Below are 15,347 nucleotides of genomic sequence, written 5' to 3' on the forward strand. Positions count from 1 at the left end.
TGGTGCAGGAAGTGCTAAGTGGGTAGATAGGGCTGGTCTTTCACCTATGTCTTCCATAATAGGGTTATGACTCATGTGACAAGAGATTGGGAGTGCGAAGGGCACAGTTATGGACCATGATGATGTGTAGTTTGTGTGGAAGACAGAATACCATTTTAGGAGCAGTTTGAAGGACCTTCAGTGGGATGTCCTTCACTTCTGGGTTTGATAATGGATAATAAAGGCCCTGGGAAGGGTATGGCTCATGTTGTTCCAATCCAATGGGATAGTGGGTGACGAGGGAGGTATTCCTTTGTAGCAGATTCTTGTGGATGGTATGAGGATCAGGGAAGGGAGAGGATATGGCAGGGAAAATCTGTCTGCACACTATGCTTGTGGCATAGTGCTTAGCTGTAAGGTTTTTATGACTTACCTCCTCCTTTCCTGTACGTGACAATAACTTACATGCATTCAAGCCACAGAACCATCCCATTGACCTCAGCACAACTTCTTCCATGCTCTTCACTCTCCACACACATCCTTTGTTATCCAGTTCCCTTCAAACCACCTAACACTTTCATTCATCCATTCCCTGTGTCATTTCACATTTTCCTAGCACCATCGCAGCCACAATGGATCCTTGCTCCATCCATCTGCATCAGTAGAGAAAAATATCTATTTCCCAAGCTAAAACCCAGTTCCACTTCCCGTTCCTTAAATACTGCCTAAGCCAAGGAATTCACTCAGTTCCCCAACAGTCTAATCACAGAAATTACCCTTTCTGGATCCCATCTCTCCTTTCACAATGACCATCTTGACAGTCCCTATCCCTCACAAACCTGCTGCCCGAAGCTTGTGGTCTAGTGGCCAGCATTGCTGCCTCTAAATCACAGGGTCCCGGGTTTGATTCCCGACCAGGTTGGGGATTTTCGCTGCCTGGGGACTGAGTGTCTGTGTTGTCTTCCTCCTCCTCCCCCCCCCCCCCCCCCACCACCACCATTCTTGACAGTGGCTAGAGTATGAGAACTTTTCAAATCTGTATCCTTTTCAGGAGGAATATTCAGATTTTATAATAAAGTACAGCTTAACTGGTGACAGAGGTACTTGAATGAATTTTGTAGTCAGTTTAGAAACAGTTAGCACACAGCTTCCCAACCCGTGGTCCACAGACCCCTTAGGGGTCTGCCGGCTCTTTCTAGGGGGGTCCACAGCCACCTTTCACCAAATCGTGTAAATTAATGGGTAAAACTATTGAATAAAAATGTGAAAATCAAATTCATCACTTTTTTCATGTGAAAAACATGTGTTCTTTTACCTCAGGACATATTCCCAAGCAGCCTTTGCAGTTCCTAAGTGAGAACGCATACACAGTTTAGTGCCGAAAAATGCGGCTTCTCTGATCAACTGTTTCGCAACAATATGGGTGTCGTTTGTGCGCCAGCTCACGGCACTGAAACCTTTCACGCATGCGAGGAGCGAGCTTTCACAGCACTTGGTGGCACGTATTCGGCCCCAGGCATCATTAAATGTTAAACTTGCTTTGTTAGTGCACTATCTATTTCATAAGTCGATTTTTGACCAGTTTATTACTTCTAACATGGATTGGTGGCTGAAGTCAGGATCATTGAAAAAGGGTGCAGCATTGCAGGTGCAGCACTGGAGCATTCACAACAACGGAAGTTTCCAGTTGAAATGAATGAGGAGGGAGGACGACCAAAGGAAGAACAATCACAAGAAGCTCCATGGCCGGATTTATTATGTTAAAACACTGCAAGTACTCCATTGGTTGCAATATTCTGTAGAAGTGGAATAACCAAGAAACGTAAGAACAACGAAAGCTATTTAGAAATGGGCTTTATGGAAAAATGGTTCAAGTGGCTCTGACCACTTTGGGACTCAACTTCTGAGGTCATCAGTCCCCTAGAACTTACAACAAATCAAACTTACCTAACCTAAGGACATCACAAACATCCATGCCCGAGGTAGGATTCAAACCTGTGATGTAGCGGTCGCGCGGTTCCGGACTGTAGCGCCTAGAACCGCTCGGCCGGCTAGCTTTATGGAGACAAAGGAGGGTATAGCTCAGCGTGTAAGTTGTGCTCGAGTCCTTCCGAACAGTTCAATGGTTCCAGTTAAATTGCGCCGTCATTTTGAAGGCACTCACCCAGATTTCCAGGCGAAAGACATCAAATTTTTCAAAAGGAAGAGTGCTGAACTAGCTGCTTCTCAGAATTGCATGAAAATTCATGCAAAAATAATTTATGAAAATTCATTAAAAGCTTCTTTCTTGGTTACTTATAGAGTGACAAAAACGGGCAAAGCTCATACCATTGCAGAAAATCTCATAAAGCCGTGTGTTAATGATATTGTTTTTTGCATGCTAGACGAAAAGGCCATTATCAAACAATACTGTCAAGAGACGTATTGTTGACATGTCAAATGATGTGAAAGACACTCTTGTTTCTCGCATCCAACACAATTCATTTTCTCTGCAGGTAGATGAATCCACTGATGTTGCAGGATTTGCGATTTTATTAGCTTTTGTCCATTATTAATATTCTGGATGTTTGAGGAGGACCTCTTATTGTGCAGAAACAACATGTCCTGAAATATTCCATCTATTGGGTGATTTTTTAAGGACTAACGAAGTTTCATGGTCTAATTGCATAGATGTGTGCACAGATGGTGCAAAAGCTATGACAGGTCCTACAGTCGGGGCAATAACGAAAATAAAAGAAAATGCCAAAACTGTTGCCACGCCGCCTGCCAATTCCCAGCTACCAACTGACAGTACACTGTTGCAATGCCGCCTGCTAGCTGCCGGCTATGGACTGACAGCTGCCGTTCAGTCGATACGCAAAGACGTAAAAATAACTGGACTTTCAGAGCTGTTTACATGGTCACGAAAATCGATTGTAGAACTGGAAAACGGCCATATAAAAGCAGATTTCCAGAATTGATTTTGAAGTGTTTACCTGACCAACCAAAGGTGGAACTCTGACATCGGCTTACGAAATCCGGTTTTGGAAACTCATGTAAACTGGGTGAATGTATTCCCACAGACTGCACAACAGATGTCACAATAGTCCTTTAAAGGCAATTACTTGGCCTCTTTTCTTCCGTGCTGTGTTTGTATCCCGAATCATGGGTCTGCCTATTTTCTTCACAGCCCCGCAGAATGGCCGCGCAGTCTAAGGCGCCATGTCGTCGTGCATTGCGAAATATGCCTGCTCCTTACACAACAGTAACCAAACAGTGGAAGTCAACATACCACAAGCGGCAGCTTGTCAACAGCGAACAATTTGGACGTGAAATTGATTGCTCTTGGAGGAAGGCACCCCCAATGTGTGCAATGTCAATTACCAAGTAATTTTAATCTGGCTATAGTGTGTTGAAGAAAGGGAGTAAATCCACTAGTAAGTGTCTGGATACAGTGGGAATTCAAATTGGATAATTAATTTCAGGTTGTTTTGAGTCATCTCTAAACCAAAGACTACTGATACTTTGGAGAGGTGGGGGGGGGGGGGGGGGATATCACTGGGAACATGGCACTCGTATTAAGAAGTTTTCAGTTCCCATTGGTTTTGCTCTGAAATTTAAAGATACTGTGCTCTCGACTGACTAGGGGTCCACCGTGGATTTTTGACTGAAGAAGGGGTCTGCCAGCTGAAAAGGTTGGGAAGCCTTGAGTTAGCAGACAAGTTTGTAGTCAACACTGTAACAATGTTAATCATGTAGCTAATTTGTATAGAATAACTGATTCTGACAAAAATATTTTAGTTTTGAGCTGATGCATGTTGTGAGAAACATTTTAACAGTAATTTGTAAAAGCAGAGTTATGTCAATTTGTATTCAAAAGTCACGAGTCTCTATGTGAGAGCAAATTTAAAGACTACAGTGGAATACAAAAGTAAAGTACCACAATTTGAGACAATTAAGAAACAAAGGAAGCCACCTGACAAATTAATGATAGCATAGTGACAAATGAAAATTTGTGTTCATACATAAATAAATTACTGTTCTGCTTTACTTTATTTGCAATGTGGACCCAGAATTTTATTACATTACAGGTGATGTTTGGATTTATATTACATAGTGTACTTCGGTGACTTTGCTAAGTCCTAGCTAGATGATTTATTACTATGTCCTGTATAAATTGATTAATGACTATGATTTGGGTATGACTATTGGTGAGCTTTGAAATATTTAATGTTTTACTTTGTTTTATTTATATTTTATACTGGTAACAGTATTAGCTCTACTATATGGTTTCCAAATCAATTTATATCGTGAAAAGTATAGAAACATTGTGGTTATCTTGGGTTAATGTGCAAAGGTGTGTTCCTTATTGAAAAGATTATGGTTAGGTAGCAGAGTCAGTTTGGTTCCTACTGGCATACTACAGTAATAAAGCTAATGGTTAATGGGAGAATACAGAAGTTATTAAAGATTCTACTGGAGGCAGAGATCTGAATGAAAGTGTTTGTCACAAATAACACGTATCTTCAATCATTCCACATGTAACATAAAGTATTTCTCAATCACTGCAGAAAAACAGCTTTATGAAAAAAATCAAAGCTAACTTAATATTAACAAACCAGTAACACATTCCCTGGTCCTGATCTGTGTGAAGCAGATGGTGTTGAAAAAGTACTTGTGATGTGGTTCAAAATGTTATATGTAGTATAAGTTGACGTTACTGCTATTTATGAGGTCTTTAAGTGACTCGGGCATTCAGAATGTAGAGGAGAGAATTAATGGTAATGTGCCAGGGGATGATGATGATGATGATGATGATGATGATGATTTATGTGAGTAATGAGAAATTAAGTTGATAGGAGATGAATATGATGTAAGTTAAGGCAGCTATAGTTGGGGACTTAATGCCATGTATGGTAGTAAACTACTTTCATGAAAACATGTGGTACGGCACAATGCTAAAATATCTACAATTCTATAAGGAAGTTGTTAGTGAAAATCTGAGATGAGACAAAGTATAGTTTAAGATTAGTGGATTTCGTAACTGTGAAAGAGCAGTGATATGTGGAATAATAATACCCTAGTCATACTATCAAATGAAATGTTATTGTTACTATCTCTGCTAATTAGAGAATGTCACTGAAGCAAAGCAGAAACCAACTTTAGTATGCAAAATTTAATGTACAGTGTGATAATATGAAGGGTTGCTATTATCTGAACATGTGAAAGCGATGTAAGGTCACACTTGAATGAGAAAACAAACACTTAATAAAAGATACAATTATCATGATGGTAAAACAAGGACAACAAACACTCAATATACAGAAAATAATGATGAAATGTTTTGTACTTTTTTAAAAGAAGAACTTGTATAAGAGATATTCAAGTGCACTGTTTTGAAGGACTTCATTTATTCTAACAATTTTGTTAGGAACTTTACATTAGGTGATTCTGTAATTAGTTGATTCTGTTTTTTGATGTATATGTGCAGACAAATATTTTGTACCACTTCAATTATTATTGTAATTCCCAAACAAAGTTTTGATACAAAGAAAAATATAATACTCTTTTGGAATGAAAATTAAATAATACTGTACTAGACTTGATGTCATTTCACATACATTGGAAATTTATACTGTTTTGTTAAATGAAGATTTTAATATGATTTGTAAACTTTAGTACCTCAGGCTAGACTATAAATTTCTACTGTTTTCTAGTTGAGATGAAAAGATTGTACTTTTAATGTAACATAATCGTAACAAAACATATTTTTGGGAAACAAATTACGTTTGTATATGGATTCATTCACATGCTTTGCATATGATTACTAAACATTTCTTATGCCACGTATGTCAAGTTCTTTGAAATAGGTGATACATATATGAACTGAGATCATTCTCATTTTTACTTCAATTTGCTAGTTATATAAAACTCTGCCATAATGTGTAATGAAACTTACCAATTTTGCTATTTTTCTCTGAACGTATGTTATAACAATATTTAGGTAAGTTAGTAATTATTATTACTATTGTGATAAGTTTACAAATGTAAATCTTATTGTTTTGCACTAAAGAGATAATGGTTTTGAAAATTCTGACTAAGTTGTAAACCACTAAGGCAAAATATAAACAAAATATTTCTTCTCAATGTAAGTTTTACTAACTAAATGTTGTTATAGCTATGATGCTTACAAATATTAAGCACATTTCACTTTCAGGAAATTAATTGCTTCTATCTTTATCAAAATTAAACACTGGGTAGGTCAGTTATTCTGGTATCAGAATTTCACTAGCATTTTTATGTTTGCAAAATTCATGGTGGGCTATTGTGATGGAACTGATCAGCAGCTCCTTTTCATTATGTGTTATACTACATGATACATACAAACAATCTGAATACTCCATAAACCAATGCACAGAGTGATTGATACAGTTAGACAAGTAAATCACAAGATTCATAAACACTTTTCCGAGATCATGAAATTTTTTGCTTCCAATCTTTGAGTAAACAAGTAATAAAGTATTAGCTTATAAATTATGAAACGTACAGACAGAAAATGCCACAAATTTAAGGGAAAGATATATTTATAAATTTTGAAAAGGCATTTTAAATTATTATTATTATTATTATTATTATTATCATTATTATTATTATTATTTCTACCATTTTCTGGAAGGTAATCTGAAAACTGTGTAACACAAATTATTTATTACTTATAAATTTCTGTGAATGTAAAAACTGATCTCTGAACATAATTATTTTTGTATTGTTAATTTTGCATCTTTGGTGCGCATTTGATCTTCGTACTGTTTGGTCAGTAAGCTGCAGTACGTACTTGGCACAAAGTGATTTGTGTTGGTTGGCTTTCTTTTACAAACATGCAGAGTTGTGCTACATGTTAGACTGAAGCAAAAATATGTTCAGAACACCTGTGAATTTTACTACTGATATTAATCATCAGCAGTTAATTTGAACCAAAATATTCTCCTGCTACCAACAGGAACGAAAAATAAATCTAGACAACAGAGCCTAAAAGGTGAAAAAAATACTATGTACTGCAACAAGAAATTAACATCAAGCTAACTGTGATGATAATTATTATCCAATTTATATATGAACTCTAATGACCCACCTTTATTCTCCAGTGAATTAAGACACTGGAGAAACTCAATCTGAACTGCAACTGTGTTTAAACAAGGTCTGAGGAGTCATTCTTAATTTTTTTTATAAAATTCTGTTTTAATTTTTTACAAAATTCTGTATCTATATGATGGGAATCATTAGAACCTCCTACATTAGAACCTCAAACTCTCTCATGGCTACAATCACACTTCTATTTATATTAGGCACACTAACCAACAGCACCTATAACTGTCAACATTTCCCTAACAAAAAATCACTCCCATACAGCTTCACCACCATTGAACAGTGTTTAAAATACTAGTATTCCCTTGCCCAGTATGTGGAAGGACTCATGAGGGCCTTCACAAGCACATATTACCCCCACCCCCCCGAAATGTATTCCGCAAACTGGTTTCCCGTGTCATATTCTCACATAGCCCTAATTCTCCCACCATCCCCAAGGTCAGCTACAAAGGAGCATCCCCTTCATTACCTAGTATCACTATGGACTGGAACAACTGAACCACATCCTTCATCAGGAGTTTGATTACCTATCATTATGTCTGGAAATTAGGGATAACCTATCCAAGATTCTACTCACCACTTTTAAAGTAGTATTCCATCACCCACCCAACCAACACAACATTCTGGTCCATCAATATGACACTCCCACTCCTAATCCCATGCGAAGGAAGGCCAAGGTGCAAGACCTGTCAAATCAACCAACCCAGGATTTCCTATTCCAGTCTTGTCACAGGTTTATCCTATCCCATCAGAGGCAGGGCCACCTGTGAAAGTATGCATATCATACACCAACTCTGCTCCAATCAATGCACGGCCTTTTATGACATTATGACAACTAACTAGTTGTCCACCAGAATGACCACTGCCACACTGTGGCCAAGAACAACATTGATCATCCACTGGCACAACATGCAGCACTGCACCACACTCTCAAGTTCAATGGCTGCATCACAACCTGCACCACCTCAATCCCTCCCTCCACCACCAGCTTTTTTTAACTATGCAGACCAGAGTTATACTTGCAACATACTGCTCGCTCCCATAACATTTGTGGCCTCAACCCCTATTAACCCACTCTCAACAAACCCTCTTCCCAACAGTTTCTCCTTCCCACATCCTGTCATACCCCCCCAATCCATACCTTCACATCACCTCCTTCGTACTCTGCATCCCACCAGCTCCGGTACCCCTATATCACTTTCGTAGCCTGTGTACCTATGTACACTGCCTCCCACATTACTACCCAGCAAACCTGTTGCCTCTCTTCAAGCCAAGAGCTACTAACAACACCCTCTTCTGGCCTCCCACCTCTATCTGCCCCTACCCGCCCCAACTGACACACCCCTCACCCTACGCCAGTTAACTTGCTGAAAAGCAATCTTGGCATTGTATGTCCAACTGGCACAATGTTCAGGGAAAAAAATATTAAAACTTTCAGGTTTACCAATGACACTGTAATTTTATCAGACATGGCTAAGGACTTGCAAGATCAGCAGAAGTGATTGAATAATCTGTAGAAAAAAATTATCTTATACGAACACCAACATAAGAAAAACAAAAGTTAAATCAGATTGTGCTGAGAGAAATAGAATCAAGACACTGAATACATTAGAGGAGTTTTGTAATTTGGACTGACAAGTGCATATACAGGGTGGGGCAGATACAACTGTTTTGGGAAATATATGGGACACTACACATCGGGTTACATAAAGGGTTATATCAACAGGTGTTTATCATGAAGGGGGACATCCAATGACATTACACTTGACCTCCTGCCCCACCCCAGGGGCTCAATTTTGTAAGCTTCAATAGGAACCCCCCTCTCCTCCCCCCCCCCCCCCCCCAGTTTTTATTGTGGATTCCAGTTCTCCAGAAAAAAAACTGGAAGTATTCAACCCATACAAAGAATCCAAGCACAACCTGCAATGAACAAAAATGGTGCAGTAGATGTTTTAGCTGTAACAGCTGCATATTCTCACAGTAGTTCGCAGAAAATCGCGTGAGGTGCAGGAGTTTCATGACAAAGTGTTCTGCACACACTTCACATTGAATATTCCAATGTTGATCTCCCTCCGACCCACTGTGATGGGGGGTGGAGGGCGGCAAGTTTAGTGTCAGTGGATGTTCTCTTCCGAAACGGTGGATGTTCTCTTCCGAAACAAACAACTTTTATTACAACCTTTTTTCCACCCGTGTTGTAGTGTCCAAGATATTTTCAAGAACATTTTTAGCCACACCACCTAGTATAAAGTATAGACTGGCATCAACAAGAAACAAATTTCTGAAAAAAATTTTAAATCTAAATTTTAACTTGTCTTTTCTGAAAGTATTTGTCTGCAGCACAGCATTACATAATGGTAAAATGTGTACAATAAACAGTGCCAGATGCATAGAGAATAGAAGCTCCTGAAGATTGGACAGTGGGTAGAGCAATGAAGATGGAAGTGACTGTGTGCTTCTTGCGGGGGGAGTGAAAATCACAAGAATAATTTCTTTCAGTATTGTTAGAGGGATTACCAACATGATAGCATTCTTGCCAAAAATGAGTATGTCTTCATACTCTTCTGATACTTAATGCTAACCACTTACAACATAACATATTAGCTAGATTATAAATTAATTATTAAAATAAGAAGAAAATCCATGCACATATATAATGAATCATACTGATGAATCTTCTTGCACATACCCCTTGTGGCGAATGTCAGGTAAAGCTCGGTCCAGAGCAATCTTATCACTGAGGAGAGCATTGAAACCATTTTCTCTGTACAGAGATTCTTTAAGTGCGGACTCTTCAGGACTAAGGTTTGCTGGTTTCCCGTGTTCACCAATTCCCTTGCGTAAGGCATCTCTCTCAATTTGCTTGTAATCATGCCAATCAATTTTTTCAGATGCACCAGCAGCTCCTTTATTATTCTATGAAACACAAATAAAAATCAGGAACATACTCTGTCGACAAAAAAGTGCCTATGAATTCTTCTAAACTATAACGGCGATAAAACAAAAGTTGCACATGCATGTTTCTACAAGGGAGAGATGTACAAAGTATACATTAAAAAAAATTATAGCCCACAATTGATGGGCAAAGACCAGATTACTTTTTAAATCTCCTGTAAAACTGTATTAATTAGCAGTTCTGAAAATGTGCAAGTCAGCAATAGAAAAAATGTAGGCATTTAGAAGAGTATTATTAATAGATCATAAAAATAAATGAATAGTTAGAGCACTAGGAAACTTTCACTTTAATTTTCTGCTACCCTATACATGCAAGAGCAAAAACGAGAGGGGATGGATGCAGTTACTAAAATCCTTTCCCACCCTACTCGTCATCTCAATTACTCTTCCAACAAGGACAGAGAAAAAGTATTTCAGAATTTTCATTGGTTACATGAAGGAAAGAAAAGGTCATTAGTTATAACAATTATAAAAACATCTACGAATGAATACTACCTCCTTGGAATACCTACAGCTATTTACCTTAAACTTCAACTAATGAAATTCAAGTTTTTCATATGATCATACGCACAGCTGGAAAGTTGGACTTAGTAAGTGTAAAATCTTATAGAAACACTAAACAAAGAGGTTCATTGCCTACATTACTCCAGTCACTAAATGTTTGTCTCATGCATTATATATTTCCATATTCCTACATTTACAGTAAGTGTTTAACACAATGCCCCACTACAGACTGTTAATGAAGGCGCATGCATGTAGATTAGGTTCCCAGAGATGGGAGTGGCTCGAAGTCTTCTTATGTAGTAGAACCCAGTATGTTGTCCTCAACAGCGAGTGTTTATCAGAGACAAGCATATCACCAGGACTACCCCATGAAACTGAGATAGGACCACACTTATTCTCTATATTCATAAACAAGCTTAGTGCCCACCGCTTTGCTCACTTAGAGTGTATGGTCTGCACAGATTTTTTTTTTCACCGATTGAATTTGTATTGTGTTACATTCATTGTACACCTTGTACAAACAGTGCATCTAGTCTATGCAAACTAAGCTGCAGACAGGGTACTGAAATTTAATAAATCAATTCTTCATAGAAGATTTGCACTTTCTTCTTAATTTAATTGCATTTATATATACTTACACACATTGTTTGTGTACAAATCAAAAATCTAGAAACAGTGTACCGCGTCATCTCTAATGGATATTCCTGTGTATGGAATCACATTTAAACATGGTATCTATTTTGCCATCAGTAATGGTTAGTTTGCGTAATGATAACAAAAATAATTTTATAAGCATGTACTAGGCCTACTAAAAAATTAATATATTAAAAACCCATTTATTTTTCTAAGCAATTTTGACAAAACTGATTTTTCGTTGTGACTGTTACCTAACTTTCTTTGATTTAGTTCACAAACTGTATCATCATCTAAACTTTTCATACTAATTAAGGCCACAGAAGCACGATCTTTTCCAAAAGTATTTCCCAACAAAAAGTGATTCTGGTGGCTGGAGTTGGAGGTTTTTTTTAAATCTTGTCATTTGAGTTCTTGTAGTGATATTTTCATAGAAATCTTGTGGTGAAATTTCTGAAGAAACTTTCATGCCCTAACACAGACATCTTTATTTCCAACTGAGAAGTCAAATAGTAATTTTCATAGACTTAGCTGTAAGAATGTGTTAAAATAACAAAATACTTTCATAAAAATGTTCATCCCCTATTTACCTCCTTAGAGGCTGAATTTCCAAAAACACTGGAACCACTTATTTTCATTTTCATTATTATAATTATTATCTCTAACTGAGAAGGCAAATGCCAATTGTTATATATGAAGCTTTACAAATGCTTTAGTAGTTCTTCAATAAAGATTTATTTTCAAAAAATTACACTCACTTTTTCACACACTCATGGGTTGAATTTCTAATAATTCTGAATGAGAAACCAAATACCAGTTTCAAAGTTCTAGTTTCTTAGTAATGACATATTTTCAAAAAACTTTTCATCCCCTATTTCATCCCCTTAGGTTAGAATTCTGAAAATGATGCCTATAGTATCACATCAACACCCTCTCCAAATTTCATGTTTCTATCCTTAATGGTTTGGACTGGATGATGATGAATCAGTGAATTAGTTAGGTCTTTTTCTTTTATACATGCGCTTGCAGCAGATGGTGTGTCAAGTTCAAAAGTAGGAAAAATGAGTTAAAACCGCAAATGCTTCCCATGCACTTCCCTTTTTATCTGGGAACACTGTGTCACATCCTACTGGCATCTCTTGCTGAGCAATGAATTAGTGCACACTGTAGTGGGTTATGTTCGTGAATGTTCACCTGGTTCAGTGAACAGCTTTGGTTCAGTGAATAGCTTATCAAATCAGACTATCCTGATATGACAGATTATTATATGAGCTCAATGTGGTTGGGAGTGTGTATTATGGATCAAGTCTAATGACCTATGCTATGTGCCATGCCATCATCAGTGAAGTCTTGAGTTTTTGGAAGAACAAATGTTATGAATTGCAGTACACATCATAACTTGAGATCTCGAACACAACTGACCAGTGATGAATGTTGTAACTTGGACATACAACACACTCAAGACTGTTAGCACAAAATTATTAGACTATAGCATGTACGCCAATCACCATAACATACACCGGACACAATAAGATGAAGCAAATATAAGCAAGCACCAATAACATGATAACTGAGCACAAGCATAGCATGGCAGGCTCTATCAGAAGTTCACAGTTTTACTCTTTCATAGCACTCTCTCATGGATCACAACACACAGCTAATGTGCATGGCTTTCAAGCATACGCACATTACTTCAATGAACGTCAAGAGGAGGAGCTCGTTCACACTCCTGCTCGAAATGTAGAACCAGGTAAGTCTTCTTCATTTTCTTTCTTACCGTGGTACTATTGTATTTTCAATACATAAGTATCTACTTACAGACATACGTTGGTATACCTATCACAGCAGAGGTTCACTAAAAATGAAGACCATCAATGAGGGGCCACCGTGCACCAAATTACAAGTGCCAAGACCAATGATTATCTGTTTTCAAAACAAGCAATATGAATAATAGTCTTGCAATAATGTTTTCCACAAATTAACAAGCAATTCCTGTTTCCTCATAAATAAAGGATTTTGTGTCTTCTTTTTCCAGGTCCTGGCACATCCCAACCATGTACCAACCACAGACCAAATGCTGATAGAACCCCTCAATTCTAATGGTGACTGCCCAATAATTTTGAAGAAAAGGAGATGACTATGTCATCCTATCATCAGAGAATCTGATGACGAGGTGAGTGATGATTTGCCATCAAAATGTCTCACAAAAAAGGAGCTATTAGGAATAGAGGGCTAAAGGGGCTAAACATGGCAGAAAAGGGATTCTTGTAACATGCTTTGAAATTTGGGGTTGAAGGGAGGTAAAACAAAATGTACCCCAAGAAAAATCAAACTTTATGCTCATGCAGGAATAAGTGTTCAGAAAAACTAACAGGTGAAAGACGTGAAATATTATTTAAGGAGTACCTGGGAATGGGGGATTTCAACTGGAGATTATTGTGCATTTCAAGCCGCATAGAACTGAGAGACCGGAGAAAGGAAAAAAAAAAAAACAAAAAAAAAGAAAAAAAAAGAAAAAAAAATCTGGAGAGGAGAACACTGCAAGGCAGTTACACACTCATTCTTATGTACTATTTGATTATGAAAGAACACGGTTGCGAAATCATGGAATCATGTTCCATGGGTGTAATTGGTGTAAATAAGATATTTGTGGAATCAGTTATTCAAACAATGAGCAATTCCGTCTGGAGTGATTCAAACAGATATGCAAGATACTAATTGGCTTAAGAGTGAAAACAAGAAAACTTAGAGCTGGTGTCAGAGAATTTCTCTGGAAAATTCCAAATTATGAGAGTCACTATTCAAGAAGAGACTTTAGTAAAATGTTCATGGCCCCACACCATATGATATATCCCTACACAAGGGGTAAGCTAAAACAAATCAGGGCTAACAGCAATGAATCCTACAGAGTTTTTTGTGAGGAGTTCTGGAAGATGAAACTCGGTATAAAAAACCGAGAGTGGACACATGCGACCTCTAACAAAATGAAAATGCTACTGAAGCTTGCTCCAGAAAGTCAAGAACCTGAATTACTGAAAGTTACGAAAGAACATCACGAGGCAGCTGATGACAAAATTACAAGGAAGAGTAACAAAACAGAGACCATTACATTTCATTTGCAGCAATGTTGCCCACTCCTCCACTCAAAAATTTAATATTATTTTACAAACATATGTTGTGGACATACAATCTAACAATATAGAAATACAGGAAGGGCTTGACATACTGTTATTTATGGCATGAAGCTGAAGCTGCGAGAGGAGCTAATGAAGTGGGTGGTATCCTGCTTGTACAAATTCATTCAAAACATCAAATTAGAAGTTAAAACATTAATATGTTCAGACAGCCATCCAGGCCAAAATAAATACAGCTGACTGCAGTGATGTGCATGTTTGTCCTTCAGAAGTCCCCTACCTTGTAAATAATCAATCATAAATTTCTTATTCCTGGACACACCCACACAGTTTGATAGAGCAGAAGAGGAAAACTTTCAAAGGACTTGTAGAACACCCTCACTAGTGGACAACACTGATTAGACAAACTGGGGGGAAACAAAGATTTCACTTCCATCAAAACACAGAGAAATGATATTTTTTGACTACACTGTCCTCTTAAAAACCAAGTTACAAAATGCACCAAAGACAACAACAGTAACCCATACCAATGGAGGCAGGTCAGGTGGCTTCATTTCAAAAAAGACCATCCAGGTTTTATTCTTTACAGATCACCACTGGAAGAGGAAGAACCATTTAAAAATGTGAGCCTCAGGAGTCAGAGAAAACAGCAAATACTAAAACCTGTTCTGAAGTATTCCAAACCATGCAACATTTTGCCTGAGAAAAAGAAAGATATTTTTGCCAATATTAAGCAGTGCTGGCAATATTTACCCTGGTACAGATGATGCAGATGAAAAACCATGAATTTTTTGTACATAACTACTATCTTCGTTCACTGTGCTTTTCCAGTATTTTGATAGAATAACTGCTTATGTTCCTGAATAATGATGCTTCATCTACTAATTTATTAATCATTCATAAGGGCCTGCAGAACCACATTTTCCCACATTTACACTAGAGCTCAAATCCAGAATGAACAATTTCATGAGTGTACACTGGGTCAAGCCCACAATTTTTAATGCACACTACCTTTAG

General features: G+C 37.6%; 1 protein-coding gene across 5 annotated transcripts in view; it reads right to left on the reverse strand.

The window, feature by feature from the left end:
- The window catches only part of LOC126281268 (N-acetylgalactosaminyltransferase 6), a 217,584-nt gene that overhangs the window by 140,033 nt on the left and 62,204 nt on the right, over positions 1–15,347 (reverse strand). For all 5 annotated transcript variants that reach the window (XM_049980091.1, XM_049980088.1, XM_049980087.1 and 2 more), the window contains one exon: positions 9,794–10,020. In XM_049980091.1, the coding sequence (XP_049836048.1) occupies positions 9,794–10,020 (227 nt within the window). The remainder of the gene's footprint in view (positions 1–9,793; positions 10,021–15,347) is intronic.

The sequence above is a fragment of the Schistocerca gregaria genome, chromosome 7, assembly GCF_023897955.1.
Source record: "Schistocerca gregaria isolate iqSchGreg1 chromosome 7, iqSchGreg1.2, whole genome shotgun sequence".
Classification (NCBI taxonomy): domain Eukaryota; kingdom Metazoa; phylum Arthropoda; class Insecta; order Orthoptera; family Acrididae; genus Schistocerca; species Schistocerca gregaria.